Below are 17,635 nucleotides of genomic sequence, written 5' to 3' on the forward strand. Positions count from 1 at the left end.
GCCAGCGTCATTCGTTATTTCTCCACTTTGCTCATATCTTTTTTTATTTCTCTCTCCCTCTCTTATGGATTTTCATTTGTAATTTTGGTACATCAAAATTTATTGTTATCTCATGCAGTTATGACAGTACATTCTCCTCATTTATTTACTCACTTTAATTCCCTACTTATATCAAAAGACTAGAAACCATTTTTATTATCCTTATCTTACTTGTCAAGTTAATCCCTTTCTGTTAGAATAAAATCAATGTCATCGACACAAGAGCCCCAATTCTTTATCTCGATGCCACTTGGAAGGACGAAGAATCGAAGAATAATGATCGACAATATTCTCCTCAATATTTTAGAAGGTATTTTCACTAAATTGACTACATCTTAGAGATCGACATTCTGCCTTCATGATCTATAACAATCAGTGAGCCGAAGTAACGTGCCTCTTGTCTGAGCATTGAAAAAAAAAATTTTGGACAGAGTCAGAGAAACACCGATGACACGCATTCAATCTCACATGTATTATTAATTAATCCATCTTATCGTTAATCCTTAATTAATCTGTCACTTGAAAACTCGTGAGATCGCAAAAATGTGTACACACTAAATACACTCTATAATACACCAAAGTCATATATCTTTCAATAACCACACTGATAGAAGGATCGACTTATAGTTAACAAATCGATTCGTGGACTATGAATAAACACTATTTTTTACAATTAACCGAACGTTTCATCGCGACTACTCATGGCTTGTTAATTATTAAGAAATATGCATTCGGCCACAGTCAACTTTGCTACTTGTTAACCCTTCGTTACTCGGATCCGCGGCAAGGCGCTGGTGAAATTCTATTGTTTAGTATAACTTCCAAAAAAAACTCATTAAAAAATAAGAAACGAATTGTATGCCTCACTGATTTTATCTAAAAGCATATTCTGCCATTTCTAACCACGGCCAAAGCCCCTGATTAGCGAAAATTCATTGCTAACTGTGCTAACTGGAAATAAAAAATACGGCGCCATGCGACACGACTGATCGTGTCATGCATACATTTCACACGGCGTTGCCATACTTGTGGCTGCCGGAAGATCAGCGAGTCCACTCCCCGAATGAATTGTGGCAACGGCGCGCTCAGATTTACATTACAGCGCCGCGATGCGAGTAACAACGTCGGGCAGTTTCACGCGAGTAACCAAGGGTTAATAGTTAACGAACCTCATTCACAATAAATGAATCATTCTACCAGTGCAGGCCCGATAAAATCCCTTGCAAACAATCCCCCGAACTCCACATTGACCATGAATATTGGATTTTCGTATTTATACAAAAAAAAGAGATTGTCAATACCCCACTGATCCCCACTCGCAAAATCCTACTGAGAGGCCTATCAAAGCCTACTCGAGGCATTAAATTCGACTATCCAGAGCCTAAAATTGCATCTCTAATCAATGTGTCTCTTCTCATTCCCCTCTACAATCCCAGCGGAAAGCTGTACAATTATCCGTAATCAGTGGAAAAAGGTCATCCTCCAAGTGTTCATTATGGCAACTAGTTTCGCAGTCACTCGGGAATGCTCTCCAGAGTGCTCGAACTCGTGAGCCGTCAAATGAGCAGACAAAGTTTATTTTTATTCTTTCTCTCTGGCAACAGTACCTTAGCCTTTCCCGTGTCCTCCGAGCCACTTCTAGCATAGAGTGACCTACTCAGTCGATGCCTGACACCTTTACCAATCGATCGTCCGCCCTTTCTCAACGACGCAAACCTTCCCAGCGCACTTTTCGGGAAGTCTGATGCTTTGGCAGGTCCAGATGTATCCTTCTTCTCCTGCGCACAATTCAATGTCGTTACTGTAAACTCAATGTCCTTGGGCTCTTGTGAGACAAACTCCTCGACTGGCTCCTCAATAGTATCCCTGTCGATCCACGTCAGGCCCATCTCAACCTTCTCAGCAAGATCCTGCCAGTGTTTTCGGTTCTCAGCTGTTCCCTCGTAAAGTGGCATTATCCAGGGAAATGTCTCAGACATAACTTTGTACAGGGGTAGACAAATGACGTCGATAAATCCAACTTGCATCTGCGGTAACTCATCCCGTCGTTCGCGATCCATCATGGCGACTGGCTGTTGATTAAGTTGAAGCTTCTCCAAGTCTCCTTGATCGAAAAATTCGTCAGCTACGAGTTTTGCCACTCGATGCTGCACCTCCCACGGTTTTGCTATGGCGCTCACATCACAGGCGGTCATCATCATACCACAGAGAACTGCAGAATGAATTATTGATTTGAGAATTTCGATCCTGAAGGGGAGGGGGACGAAAGGAATCAGGGGGGAAGCTAGTGGAGTGAGTTTTTAGACGACTTACGCTCTTTCTTCTCCTCACTCTGCCAATCGAACTCGCCTTCGTCGATTAGCTCCATAAAGTTGTTCTTCTTCTTGAAGTAGACAGCGAGGTCCGTCGATAAAATTGCACTCTCCACCACTTTCATCACTCGTCGGTAGTCCTCCATGGAGAGGGTCTGGAAGATGTTATTGCTGTCCGAGTTGAGGATCATCACACACTGGTCGAAGTGGTGGTGCTCCATGGTGCTCGTTGAGTAGAGAATTGCCAGGGGTGACTCGGTCTTTGTTTGGAATGCGTTATTTGTGCCACGGTGGTCGAGATCGTGGCATAAACAAGCTACGAGGAGACCTAGTATCTCCAGGTCTGTCATGAATTGCTCCATTTTTCCAGTCTTCAGCATTGCGAACATGGTTTGAGCTACGTTTAGAGCGTGCCTCCAATTGTGATACTTTACGGGTCTGTGGGATAATTAAATTTAATATTGTGAAGCCGTCAGGGAGTCAAACCAGATGAGTCGATGCTTTCAATTCCGAGATATTCCAGATGAGTCGATGAAAGCATCGACTCATCTGGAATATCTCGGAATTGAATAGAAAAATTCATAAAAACAGTTTCATTTCCATTGCGAAACGGTAAAACGGTTCAAGTCGATTTAACTTTAGTTCAGTTTTCGAGGAATATCTCCGAATCTGAGGGAGATAACAAAATTTTCGTAATGACCTTCTTTGTAGAGCAAATTGAGGGCTACAAAGAAGGTCTGTTAGAGATTGAGCTAATGTTAGGGTGGGTTGGGGGAAAGTGTGATAAAAAGGTGACAATCAAAAGACGCGCGGATTACAAAAACACACTGGTGATGTACTTTATTGGTGGCGCAAGCCACGCGTCTTGATTTATCTTACACGGACCGTTGAATGTCTCAATATTAAACTCAATAATTGTCTTTATACTGCACTGCACTAAAAATGATTAACAGTTGACTTGATATTTAACTGATAGTCTGAATGAAATAGAGACGCTACAGTGAGCGCTAGACTCAATATTACACGGTGATGTACTCGGTTGAGCGGTTACGTTGATACTGAATTCATATTTGGCGATTTGCTCCGTGATTTGAGCCTGAACCCGAAGGCTCTCGAAGTCACTCGAGATTTTACGTTGAGACCGGTAGCTTTTAATGAATTATTTGCTGCATTTTAGCCAAGGTCGGAATGAAAATTCTGCCCTAGAACGAAAATCTTCCCTAGATTTCGAGATATTCATTAAAAACTGATCAATAGTCAAAATCGACTTAGATCGATTTCCCGCTTGGCTACTGATTTTGCTCAATTAGTTTTCATTTCATTGCTCCGGAACTCTCCTTCAAGTTCTTTATTCATCATAAAGTGTTTGACGACGTCACTAGGAAATACTATTCCTACAGGCTATTCCTCTAGCTTTTACTCTGTTCTACAAACACACATTACTAAAAACTCTTCATTGAATTAGAAGAACTTACCGATAATTCTTCTTCACACTCAAAATCCATCGGCAAAGAACATCGTAAGGTATGTGGAACCTCTGAATGAGATTGCACGCCTTAAACATTCGGACAGTAGCGCGACAAGTGTCCTCGTCAGTGAGATCAAAATCAATGAATGTGAAACTGTACAAATTGTATTTCTCAGCGGATGGAATGACATCAGTGGTGAGTCGGAGAGCATCATCATTGCTGGCAGTAGCGTGATAACTCAGGCATTCAAGTGCTACTTTTTGTTTAGCCATTAGCTTGCAGGCTGACTCGTACATCTGAGTATTGTGAATTCCAAGACCGCAGAATATAGCAAAAGCCTCGAATATTGAGACGTCCGAGTCGGTAAATGAACTTCCATTGTCCTGTGGTTGAAAAGAACGAATATTAAGTGCAGTGAAGCGTAAATGCTCTTTTGTCGTGATATGGCGAAGGTGAATTCATCAGACAACGCCTGAAAATGATGTTCCCTTTTTTTTCTAAATATATCAGGGATGAGTGGGTTTAGAACAATACAGGAGACGAACTTTTCGTACTCAAGCAATCTCTTACAAAGAAGATTTCTTAATAAATTCCTCTGAAATGACTCATCATTCTATCAATTTTCTACATGGAATCATCTCGGAAATGAATTAGCTGAAATTCATGAAGATATATTTTTCGTAGAGAATCATCTTGGCGGCATACTTTAATAATGACTCAACATTTTCATGACAAAATGGCCTATGGAACACAGATAATTGGCTTTAGGGCACGGCACACGTCACACTTAACGATCAAATTTTGTCAACATGATAGTTTACATTATCACGACTTCGTCACTGCCTACGAACCTTATTAATGAGCTGAGCCACTCCAATAACACTCCTCTGGCCATTAACAATGGGCATGCAGAGAATACTCCTGATGGGATCCTTTCCTGTATCCAAAACCTCCCTCTTGAGCCATACAGCAACATCTCCAATATTGAGAATTTGTCCCGTGCTCGCAACATACTTCGCTATTTTACCCAACGGACTGGAAAGATCATTGGTGCTTGGACGGCTGACTTGAGCTTCCTGCGTTCCATTTTCCATCTTGAAAACCATGGTAAACTTTGCGCTCCCATCACTCGTACTCTGTCAAGTAGATAATTTCGAGAAATAACATTTGATAAATGCCCTCTATCGGGCCATCCCTCATCCCTCACTAAGTTGATACTCACATGACTTAGGAATATATCCTCCATATCAATATTATTGCTCTAAAAATAGATCGAGAAAATAGAGAAATGAGAGTTCAGATCGAATCAAGGAAGTGATAACGTCCACAGAGAAAAAAAGTTTCTGAAATCAAGAACCCTGGGTTCTTAAAATCCAGCCGTTGGGGACATTCACAACGCAATTAAGATAATTTGAGGAAACAACTATGTCAATTTAAGAGCTTCAAGGTTTTTATCAGAATTTCATTTGTAAGAATGAATGATGATGAAGGAATCATTTTCAAATCGGGGTTCTTGATTTCTGTACCCAACGGTTCTGATTTTAAGAACCCAGAGTACTAGATTCCAGAACCAAAGTGCCTTTATTGAACTCTCTACGAGTACACTGGGGTCACTCATCACCCCAGTCCATTTTTTCTCGATATCACTCCTACATAAGTGCGGGGTGTATACTGGAAATCAGAAACTTTTTTCCACTGCACGGGTTCAAAGAGGACTTTCTCACTTCTCTCCTTGATAATGGCTTCCGGTCCTCTTGGATGGACTTGCCGGGCCTCTCAACGATTTTCTCAAGATGCCCGGCCTCGCCACAGTCCAGATCGAGCAGGTACACTGCACATCTCTCGCACTTGAGCAACTCCTTGGCTTCAGTCATGATTTTCGTCACAAGACACTCGAGATTATTCTGATCCTCAAATATACTTCTCGCTAGATTAAGTAGAATTTGATTTCTCCTGTACTCTAGGACAGATAGCTCAAACAGTTGGGCATTTTGGATCCCAATTCCACAGAAAGTCAGGTACCTAAGGGGTCATTGAATTGAATCATCATCTTTTAGCAAAACTGGGGAAGAAACCTATGAACGTGTTCTATACAAATTCTTAGTAGCTCAGCTGTGCTGCAAAAACTGATAAAAGCCTCACAAGATTTCTTCTAAAAGCAACGAGTGGAGGTACACGGAGCCCTTTCATGAGATTCTTCAAGATATTTTTTGTTCCGCACCAGAATGTCCTCTCAACTTGTATTCCGTACCACGTGGAACAAATAATATTCACCGGAATTTCTAGCGTTTACCTGCTTGAGGAAATTTAATCTCCTAAAACTGTGTACAGAAACAGCAAAGGGCTTTCAAAGCATTCATAACGTCATTTTCTAGTGGCTCATTCTTTATGCAACAAGCCGATGGAATTTCTCACAGAAGATCCTACGAGGAACTCGTATAGAACACGTCTGCACCATTTTCGAAAGAATGAAATTGCAGTGATAGAAGGGTTCGTTTAGCATCAAAGGATGAATTTCAAAGGCTCGCGTTAATTTCTTTTTCTCAGATGGACATTTTTCGAGGATGATTATCTAAAATCCCGAACGCTCAACAAAATTTGGCTAATTGATTGTGTCAAAGCTACTGCAACAAATTTTTCTTAGCTATTAAAAACGTTAGTTTCAGGTTTTTCCATCATTAAAAAATATTACAGAATTTTTCTCGGACATGCGAAAGTCAGAATTTCGGAAAATGATAGCACTGAAACAAAATTTAATATTCTTTTCAACGGATAGACGTAATTATCTTCTTTATCTTGATAGAAACTGCAATCCACCAGCCCGAATTAATTATTCAGAAATAAAATGGGCAATATGTACCAAATGCACACGTCCCCGTGAGTTTCTATGGGGCTTGAAGTTTTTAATATCTGGATTATTTTCCTAGATACCCGGGATTTTTCTCGACCATTGGATTCCGGGTACTTTTTTAGCATTGGCACAATTCAATAGACAATTTTTCTCAATTCGAAAAATTACTTCTCGCTTACACGGAGAAATATTCAGTAAGAATTACGTATCTTTTCTGTAATTTCGGAGCGAAATGTGGTTGTCAGAAATTTTACGGAAGTATCACGGAATTTTTCCAGAGCGTTCCGTAATTTTTATCTGAATCTCCTGTGAAAAATTACGATACTGTCACTTAAATTTTCTGAGTCGATTACGTAATCGACGAGTGAATTGTGAGTTCCGTAATTTTTACTGAAAATTTCTCTCCGTGAAAAGGGTGTAACATCCTTAACATCCTTCTATCAGTAATAATACGACTACAATACCTTTGGAAAACTTCGACATCCCTCTCCGTGAATTCGTTGCTACCATTAGTTTTATTGATAATTTGAGCAACCCCAATGACATCCCCCTCGTAATTACAAATGGGCATCGACAGAATGAGAGTAGTCTTGTACCCAGTCCTCATATCGATGGAACTATTGAACCTAGGATCCTCATATGCATCCTTGATATTGATAATCTCCTTAGTCTGAGCAACATAACCGGCAATGCCGATCCCAAAAGGTATTCTAATCTCCTCATTCTTGGCTCTCTGTACCGCCTCCTCAAGTTCAGTTTCTTGAGTAACGTCAAAGAGTTTCGCAACGAGATAACGATCCTCAGGGGGACCTTTAGCGAGAAATAAACTGCCTCTGTCCGCATGCGTCAATAGTCCCACGTTGACAAGAATTTTGTGGCACAAAACATTGATGTCCAGCTCATTGGCAACGTCTCTTATGAGCTCCATGAAGAGTTCACCCTCGTCCAGTTGATTCAACTCCGCTCGACGTCCCGAAATAGACAGGGGCAACCTTGAAATGAATATTCAAGGTTTAAGGATATCCAAGCATCTTTTACAGTTCAGTAGAGACCACACTATAGATTGAAACATTTTCAATTATCAAATTTGTCAATAAAACTGCGTGAAAATTTGAAAAAAATTATGAATATTCAGGGTCGTCCAAATTACGTTTTGCACAGAATTATTATTTTGAACATTCGTTGTTTATAAATAAATAATTCAGTAGCGAAGTGGTAAAACGGTTTAAGTCGACTTATCTCCAAGTTGAGTTTTTGATGAATATTTCCAAATCTAAGAGAGATAGCGAAATTTTTGTAATTACATTTGTTGTAGCTCTCAATCAGCTCTACAAAAAAGGTTATAAGAAAAATGTTGCCATCTTCTTTAGATTCCGAGATATTCATTGAAAACTGGTTAATAGACAAAATTAACTTGTACCGTTTTACCACTTCGCTACTGAATTGAAATTGTTTAAACTTTTGGAAACCTTATTTTTTAGGCATGAAATTGATTTCAGGTAAAATTCTGTATATGAATAAATTTAATATCGTTTCTGAACAAATGATTGATAGGTGGAAAATGCATTGTTTATAAATTATTTATAGAAATAGCTCGTAATTTTAAAAAAATTGCAATTTTTTAATAATTTGATCAATTTTTCTCCAAAAGTAAACTTTTCAATTTTTTTTTTTAATTTTTAAAATGTTTTCTGACGGTTCAATATCGAGATTCGAATCTAGACTTGTAAAATTTAGATAATAAAATCATTGTAAAACGTCCGGAAACTTGGGGTTGAATGGGGCTCAAATGAAAGCTCTGATGTTCAACTACAAAAGTAGAAAAGCATCTGACTGGAGAAAAAATAGCCAAAGTACTTGGATATCTTTAAAGGGGCGGACCAAGGTGAAATTTTAGGCTTCAGTTGATGAAAGTAGCCATTAGGCGACTCTTGATGTATTATGGGGTACCTAAAGCAAGAGAGAACGTAATTTTTCACTATTTGGCTTTGAAATGCTCCTTGCACCCCAGTTTGCACCCACTTTGAAATTTTTTGTTTCAAAATATTAGTTCCATAAATATCGCCTATAAAAATCATTGTTTTGAGCAGTTTAACATCGAAGTAGTAAGTAAAAGGTGTTTAGTACTGAAAAACAATGAGTCTAATAGAAAATAACTACTCAAAACAATTAGTTTTGTAGATAGATAGATAGTTTATTGCATCTTGGAATGCATGGTTTCATTGGTGCGGGGGGTCTGCGTAATTACAAAAGAAATTACAGAGTTTTGCGGTTCAATCATCAAAAAGAATATAATTTTACAGGAAATGAAAACAAAAAGGAATTTAGAGATGTATAACGTCGCGAACGAAAGCTTAAACCAATTACTAAGAACCTGGTAACGAGTGAGAATAAAAAACATGAGCCAATTAGTTTTATATGGTATGCAAAAACGAGAAACACAAGTAAACCGAAAAAACAAATTTTTTCGTGATCTATTTGAGATAATGTAAACGAAAACAGTGTTTTTGCGAGCTGTTGCGATGGGTTTTTTTACTCTTGAGGAGTTGGCGTCGGAGCCGAAGGCGAGGACTGGCCAACCACACAAGTAAAAAACCCCATCGGTTGTACCCCGAACAAGTTTTTTTTGTGGTGATTTTCAAGTTTCCAAGTTTGGGATGTATACAATAATAATTTCTGAATGAGGAATCGTGAGAAGCAGTACAAAAAAACCTAGTTTTATTCTGTGGAATCAAACGAACATTTTGATAAAAAAAAAGATCGAATCGGATGAAAACGGCACGGAGAAAAATTCTTTAGAAACATTCTAGTGGTGTTAAGGTAACATTTCTGCCGATTTCAGTGAAAAATTCATTTACCCACAAGAAAAATTGACGTGTTACCCAATAAAATTTCCAGTGCCAGCAGGGATTTTTCTCTAGCCGTCCCTTTGCGCCCTTTTTCCGTGCTAGCACTAGAATTTTTTAAGAAAATTTCTCTCTGTGTCGGGTGGCAGGCGCATTTCAAAGCCAAAAACACGAAAAATTACGTTTTCCCTTGACATACGGGGCTAAATAGGTTGGATCTACAATTCTTCTTACTTTTCAAGTACCCCATACTATATCGAGAGTCCCTCGATGGCTATTTTCATCGATCAAAGGCTTTCAAATTTCTCCTCGGTCCCCCTTTAATCATTCAAATTGTTGGAGGAGAGAAAAATGACTGGGAAATAAAAACTTGGGAAGGAGTGAATAAATCACCTGCTCGGGCTTTTGCTGCGTTTTGGGGAGCTGGAGGCTAGCCAGGACTGGAAGAGGTCTGAGGTGATGCTGTTACGCTTGGGGCGAACCATTGGTGTCTCGTCGGGGGGCGGTCGCAGACTGAGGGTCGCAGTTTTTGGTTGGAGATTCGTGTTCAAGAGTCTCATCTTCAACTCGGGGCTTGCCTTGTCTCTCAGCCATGCTTCAACCACCGACGGATTGGTCTCCAAGTACCTGAATCGTTCGTTAATTATTTTTTTAAAAGAGTAATTGACCCACTGTTAGAACAAAAACTTGAAATTTCGGGGACAGTTTGCTAGTAATTTTCAATAGAGTGACGTTGAATTCGATTTAGGGGGATTTTAAATCATAACATTTTAGACTTCACTGGAATTCAATGAAATTCCCAATTTTTTTATAGTTAAATAACGAGAATTCTCAGTTTCATTTGAATTTTCAATGAAAATTTGAACGTTGATGACCAAATTGTGTTGAATTCTTAATTATTTGAAAATTTAAGGATTATTTACCTGAATTTTTCGGATGTCTACTAATTTTCATGGAATAATTGAACTAAAATTCCCAGTTTCCATTGATTTTTTCATAAAATTGTCAATTTTGAATGACGGAATTTTATAAAATTTCAGTGGAACCTTAATGTAATAAAAATTGTCAAGAAGTGTACCGGAAATTTCGGACAAAAATTTCTCAACAGTGAAATTGGATAAAACTGAGAGAAGACGAAATAATTCATTCCTTTTTTCATGTGAGTTGATAAAATAATTACAAATAATTGAATTGAAAATTATTCGTCAGGGAGAAGTGAAATCGGTGTAAGACATTTTAATCCACTTTAATTCAAGATTTACTAGGATTTAATTTTCATCCTATTGATTAGCTCTGAAAAGCCAGAGTGGAAGGCGAGATGATGGATTTTTCTCCTTTCGAAGTCTCTTTGTCCTGAACAGTCTTCGTTTTTTGTTCCATTTCATAAATTGGATTTCTCCAAGAATCTCTTATTACCCCACTCTGCCTCCTCCGCGTAAAGGATCCTCTCAAATATTTTATTCAACGCCATCAACTTATGTCACCCCTTGAAATTACTCTCGTCAACTCACTTGCCAACTCGCTCCATAGTGAGGCCACTGTCTTCCTCAAATTCATGGATAGTATCGGGACACGGAATTCTTTTATTCTTGGTCAGTTTCAGCAGTTCACTACCCTCCTTAATGTCAGTCTTGATACTCCCACTTAAAGTTATTTTTGATTCAATTTTTATTTGATCGGATTGAGTCTCCGATGTACCGGGACCTGGACAATCCAGTGACGCTGGTTTATCGCTCGATGACTGCACCAGTTTACACTCTTTTTTCTTAGACGCCTCTGGCGAACGTGGGATCGTTGAGATTTTCATTATTAATGTATTTGTACTTAAATTATTATTGTGATTTATCTAGAACAAGTAAATCGTAGTACAGTGTTAGATATTCATTGGAATTTCATTGACAGGTACAAACCAACTCGTATTTATTAGATATTCTATTGAAGTTCTTTTAGACTTTCATCAGAATTCTATAAAAAATGATATTTGTTTCTTTTTGGTCTCGCTATTTTTTTATAGATATTTTTGAAAATATTTCCAATATATTTTGTATGTGTATGTAATTAAACATTTGAATTTGGCATGTATAAATGAATGTATTTAATTTGACATTGGCTCTATGTGGCTGGGTCTCTAACAATAAATAAATAAATAAATCTAGTGGATGACTGTCTCAATTTTACTACTGAAAAATGTCTGCAAACACCTGAAGCTGCCTGAGAAAACAGAAATCCCTTCGGATCGGTACTGAGAGGTGGCTTAGGGGTGAAAAATCCACATTTTCCTTTTTTCCAAGAGGAAAAAAAATTATATCCAGTGAATAAATTGTACCTCAATTTTATTATTGAAAAATGTCTAGGGACAACTCCCAAAGCTGCCGGAAAAGACGAAAATCCCCTTGGATCGGTGCTAGGGGTGGCTCAGGGGTGAGAAAAACAAATTTCCGTCTTTTCCAATAGAAAGAAAATAATCCTATCCAGTGAATTAAGTCTATCTGAATTGTATTCTTGGAAAATATCTGGGGACACTCACAAATCGGCCTAAAAATGTAAATACACGGAGAAAAAAGTTGGAGAAAAATTACCAAACAAGTCAAGTAATCGTGGAGCAATCTCGATTTCCAGCACTTTTTCACCTTAAATAGGAGAAAAAGTGCGAGATTAATAGTGAATTTTACTCCGTTGGCCCGGGAAAATTTACTAAACGTGAGGGTGATTTGTAACGAAACTGTCAAATTTACCCTGCATTTCATCAAAAATTATCCCAGTGAACGTGAATAATTGCTCCAATTTTTCGTATAATTTTTCTGTATTGGAGAATGATTTTTACCGAGCCCGTTTGGTAAACTTTCACTTCCGTCCGTTCCCATGGCCTTCAGACGGGTACAAAACAGACAGTCCCCTGCCGGTGTGGGACATTTTACTAAACAGGAGGATAATTTTTGCATCCACAGATGCATTTTTACCGAGAAAATCGTAAGATATCCACTAAAAACCAGTATTTTTTCACAGAATTCCATTTCGCTCGACGATTATCATTCGTATAGTAAAATTTGTCACGATTTTCGAGGTACATTTTATCCAACTTTTCTCTCCGTGTAGAGGTGGTTTGATGGTGAAAAAAAAATTTCGTTTTTTCAAATAGAAAGGGAATAATTCCATCCGGTAAATGAAATCTACCTAAATTTTTTTCTTGAGCAATATCTGGGGACATCAATTACAGAAATTGTTCACTTTTAAAACTCCATATAAATTAGGGGATGATGGGGCAAAATAGAATGTATATCATGGACTTAAAATCCCAATGCCTCTTTTTATAAACAAAGACATCAAGATTTAAATTTTATCACGATTCTCCACTCTGCGGAACCAATATAACTATCGTAATCATCTTTTAACTTCGACTGAATGGCATTAAAACAAACATTTCAAGCTATGATTGAATTCATTTGAAGCATGATATCCAAAGATATCCCGAGAATTCTGATTTTCAAAAAATTCAGAACTTGCAAATTTTCAAATAAAATCAAAATAACGATTATTGATATCACCTTCATCTTCGAACTCGGTCAAAAGGGCATCCGAACTAATTTTTTAAGCCATCATTTAATCAATTCAGAACATTTTTTTTAGTTGCCGTAAACAAACCAATTTTTGAAAAATTGTAAAAATTAAACAATTAATGAATTAATTAAATTTCAATTAATGGCGATTGATAGGATTCAGCAATACCTACATTTGAGGGAAAAAAAGGTTCAATTCTATCGATTCATTAGCGAACAACCGAAGAAAAATTTGTTTAAATTTGTTTAAATTTGAGACGGTCTAAAAATTGCATTTTCCGACGTTTGGATCATAATGGGTCGATAAGACACGAAAAATCCAAAACTCAAATTTGAATGATTCCAATGCTTCATGGTATTCCTATTCAAATTGTACACATCTCCGGGAAAGCAAAGCATGAATTTTTTACCTTGTAATCCGTTTCTGCTGGCAGGTCCTCTTCACCCTCGGTTTCCATATCATCTGCCCATCGGATAATCCACTTGAAAACGTGATATTATATGAGTACGATCAAGACCTTTGATCTCTTGTGTACCTCGGGGCTCGACCTTGTCAAACATCCAGAAATTGAGTAAAAGAATAAACAAGTTAACCACAAAGAAGTGAAATCAAACAATCTCCCCCCCGAGTTACCTCACGCCCTTTTTCCCCCAATTAACTTCCACCCCCACTTGATGTTTCTCTTAAACTACTCGACATGGTAAACAACAGCCCCTCGAGCTTATCACAGGAATAATCAGGAAATAAATTCAAGTGGAATATTCAATAGCCAAGCAGAACCAGATAAGCCAACTCTACTTGATAGTACATTCTTGATAAATATCTTCAAATCTACACGGAGAGAAATTCTTTCGAAAAATTCTGTTGGTAGTACTGGAAAAGTCACAATCTACCGGCTATGAAAAATGTTACTGCTATGCAGCTGTTTTTTTTATTAAAATTTATTGATTTTTGGTAAAATTTCGGGGGATTTCTGTGGTAATCTCAATTCTGATTTCGACCCGAGTGCAGTATTCGGGGTCACGTGACACCTTCATATCAGTTTTATTTTGATTATTCCCCTATCTAAAAGTCAACCAATAGAAATACAGTACTTGACGTTTTGCGAAGGAGTGGGAGTAGAATTATTTCGATCATTTTTGGGTACTTCTATTTTGTTATTTTTTTTTATCTAGTTTGTTTTTTTCTAGAAAGAAAAACTCGGTCAATGATAAGAGAAAAATCATTGAATAATTTTGAATCACCTTTCAATTTTCAAAATAAGGGGATCAATACTCGTAATTGTTGACGAATGAGGGAAGTTTTCCAAATTGATTTGGAATTTGGAATCTGCCAAAAAATTTTAAAATTTTCTAGATTTTTCTTCAATTAAGAAAAAACAGATTTCTCTCGGATTTTTCACATAAAAAAATGAAAATGAAAATTATTTATCCAAAAATTTATTCATTTATTTTGAATTCCAAAATATCTAAACCTCAATCTAAAACCCGAGGATAAAATCTATTTGAATAATTCTTTCCTTTCATTTTATCTCTACGATGAAGAAATGAATTCAAGTGAAATATTTGAAAGTCAAGGAGAATTGGATAAGTCGTGACAAAAGAACTTTTCTCATGACCTTTGGAAAATCGTCTTAAAATATCCGAGAAACTATGAGCGAGAGTGCCACGGAATTAATCTCCTCATTTCATCGTACCACTACAATTATGAAATAAATTCCAGTGAACTATTGAAAAGCCCAGTAGAACTAGATGCGTCATCTCAACTTGATGTCGATTTTCAGATACATATCTTTGATTCCAAATTAGATAAAAATCCTTCCCCAATGACCTTGTGAAAACGGAAGTTCTGAAAAGCGTATTCACACGCACGAAGAAATGTCACAGAAAAATCTAATGAATTCACTGAAGAATCTGATTCATTGAACTTCCATTGAAAAATCCATTAGCTCCTGGCCGATTCTATTCTACAATTTCGCAACTTTACTGTGCATTAAAAAATGTCCAAAAGAAACTATTTTATAGAAAAAATCAGCAGAGTTCAATCATTCTACACAACTTTTTCAATTGAAACATTTTCAACAGGAATTCCTCTCCATAAATTTTTTGTTTTTTCACTCAATTTTGATTTTGATTTTCATTTAAAGAATCGAACAAAAAAACAAGTTACATAAAATAATCAAATTATAAGGGAGAGTGGGGTAAAACGGCCCCTTTTGACTTTTTTTGTAATACTCATAACTCAGCAACAAATTCGTTGATTGAGATCAGTCTAGGTTCATTCCAAAGAGGAAGAAGCGTAGTTTCCATGGAAAAAAAATTATTCCATTTTATTTCAAATTGAATGAGCTGTTAACATTTTTGAAAAAATCAAAAGGGGTCGTTTTACCCCACTCTCCCTTATTAATTTCCCCCATAGAATATTTTCTATTAAATAATTCCATTGCAAAAAGACGTGGATAAGCTACGGAATCTTTCAACAGAATCCTCCAAACACTAATAAAAGTTCAATAAAAACCCAATAGAATTTTCCATCAAAATCATTAGGTTTCTCTACAAATGTTCACACGTGCCTAAAAATTTCGTCATCGCAAAACTCCAAATGCCCCCAACATCCGTACTGATAGCCGGATTCATTTATTTCAAACGAGATTCGTTAACTATTAACGAATGGTAGAGTTGAATATGACCAAATGAACATTCGTTAATAGTTAACGAACGGTTCACTTGAAAAGTGAAAATCGAGTCAACCGAGGCTCCTGAAACGTGCATTCGTTGACTACCAACGAATGAACATTTGTTGAGGCCGAACAGACCCTCGTCTCCAACCAAACCATCCGTTAACAATAACTAATCCTTTCTATCACTGCACGGACCGAAATTTTCCAGAAAAATTCTAGTATGAGTACTGAAAAAAATCACAATCCACCGGTTGTGAAAAATTCTAGTCCTGTTAAGGTAAAATTTCTCAGGATTTCCGTCCAAAATTTTTGGGGATTTCTGTGAAATTTTCACAGAAATACGGGAAAAACTCACGCTTTCCTAAATAAAATTTCCAGTGCCAGCACTGGAATTTTTCCCTGGCCGTCACTGCGCCTCTTTTACCGTGCTAGCACTAGAATTCAGTAGCGAAGTGGTAGAACGGTATAAGTCAATTTTTCGGAATCTAAGGGAGATAGCAAAATTTTTGTTATAACCTTTTTTGTAGAGCCGATTGAGAGCTATAACAAATGTCATAAAAAAAATTTCGCTATCTCCGTTAGATTTGGAAATATTCCTCAAAAACTCAATTGGGAGATAAGTCGACTTAAACCGGTTTACCACTTCGCTCCTGAATTGTTCTAAAAAATTTCTCTTCGTGTGCAATCAAAATTTCCCCGTGTCAATAGACCCACCGCATCATCAGCCTCTCCTTACCACACCAAAAAGAACAACAGTGCCGTTGTACCAGCAGCAACAGCAGCAACGATGTGACGCAAGAAAATGCGTTATCTTCATTGCCACCAGTATCCACAAATGCAAAATACAAATTGCACTCGATGCTACCTGCCCACTGGAGCATCAGTAATCATCATCAAGTCCATCTAGTACCACAAAAACTCGAGATCGATGCAGCTGCATCAGTCCCGCGTAAACAAAGCTGATATATCCTCCCCGAGAATCTCACAAACCCGTGAATGTATAATAAATGTGCTGGGTAAATGTCAAACGGACGCCTGATATTTCATGGTTTTTAATTAAAACGACCGTTAACTCTACCAACTATCAATCTCAATCGCTTCCGGTCTGATTCGTGTGACCTTGGCACGTCGTCCGTCGGTGCTGATCACTCGGTCGATTGACGGTATCATTGCACCCTACTCACAATGCCGCAACAGCATCACCAGTTACAAGCCAATTGTAGGCTGTGATTACAGATCAGTGTACTTGTCCTCAGTGTTGACGCACTGGTGGTCTTGCTATCGCGGTAATGACGGCGAAAACAGGACTCGAAAGCATGTGACCTCGTTGTCCTGGAGGGGTTGGAGCACGCTGTTACGTAGTTTTTTTTCGGCTCTCGGGTGAGGGGAACCTTTGATTTATTATGAAAACGAGGGGAAAAAATGAATCGGTTGTTTCGTGTGAGGGTCAGCCGAGGGATGGACGTCCTCTTGGGCGTGCACCGGGCGAAAGCTCAGAGCTTACTGAGAGAATGCCAGGCTGCGATCCAGCGATGGGGGCTGCGATAGAGGGACTCGTGTACATGGAGCTTTAAACGGTCGTGTGATGGTGGAGTGGTGGGTGTTGGTGTGTATTCGTGATACTTGTGTACATGGGAGCTCAGTGGTCGGCGCACTGTGTTGTCTGGCTGCTCGTGCAGTCGCTTGGTAGGGTGCGAGATCGATACTGTCGACTATGGTCCCGGACCAGCCAGCATCTACCCCCAGAGCTTTTCATGTATTTGTGTGACGCGAGCTGGCACTTCTGTGACGCCGTTAGCGGAATGTGGGATCGTTTCAACGTTTTTGGGTTTTGAATTTTTTTTTCGTGGGGAATTGAGGGGCTGATGCCATCGTGACAG

The 17,635-nt window shown here is 38.2% G+C and overlaps 1 protein-coding gene across 1 annotated transcript; it reads right to left on the reverse strand.

Annotated features, from left to right (window-relative positions):
- Positions 1–10: 10 nt before the first annotated feature.
- Positions 11–13,936, reverse strand: LOC107047883 (cGMP-specific 3',5'-cyclic phosphodiesterase; the record flags this gene model as incomplete). The annotated part of the gene is given in 10 exon segments (XM_015270776.1): positions 11–2,251; positions 2,353–2,789; positions 3,827–4,203; positions 4,672–4,956; positions 5,043–5,081; positions 5,545–5,842; positions 7,136–7,663; positions 9,911–10,144; positions 11,029–11,363; positions 13,485–13,936. Coding segments are annotated over 10 exon segments (3,237 nt in total). The 3' UTR covers positions 11–1,595.
- Between the last annotated feature and the right edge of the window lie 3,699 nt (positions 13,937–17,635).

This window comes from Diachasma alloeum, unplaced genomic scaffold (genome assembly GCF_001412515.2).
Source record: "Diachasma alloeum isolate Michigan unplaced genomic scaffold, Dall2.0 Dall_scaffold_78908, whole genome shotgun sequence".
Lineage (NCBI taxonomy): Eukaryota > Metazoa > Arthropoda > Insecta > Hymenoptera > Braconidae > Diachasma > Diachasma alloeum.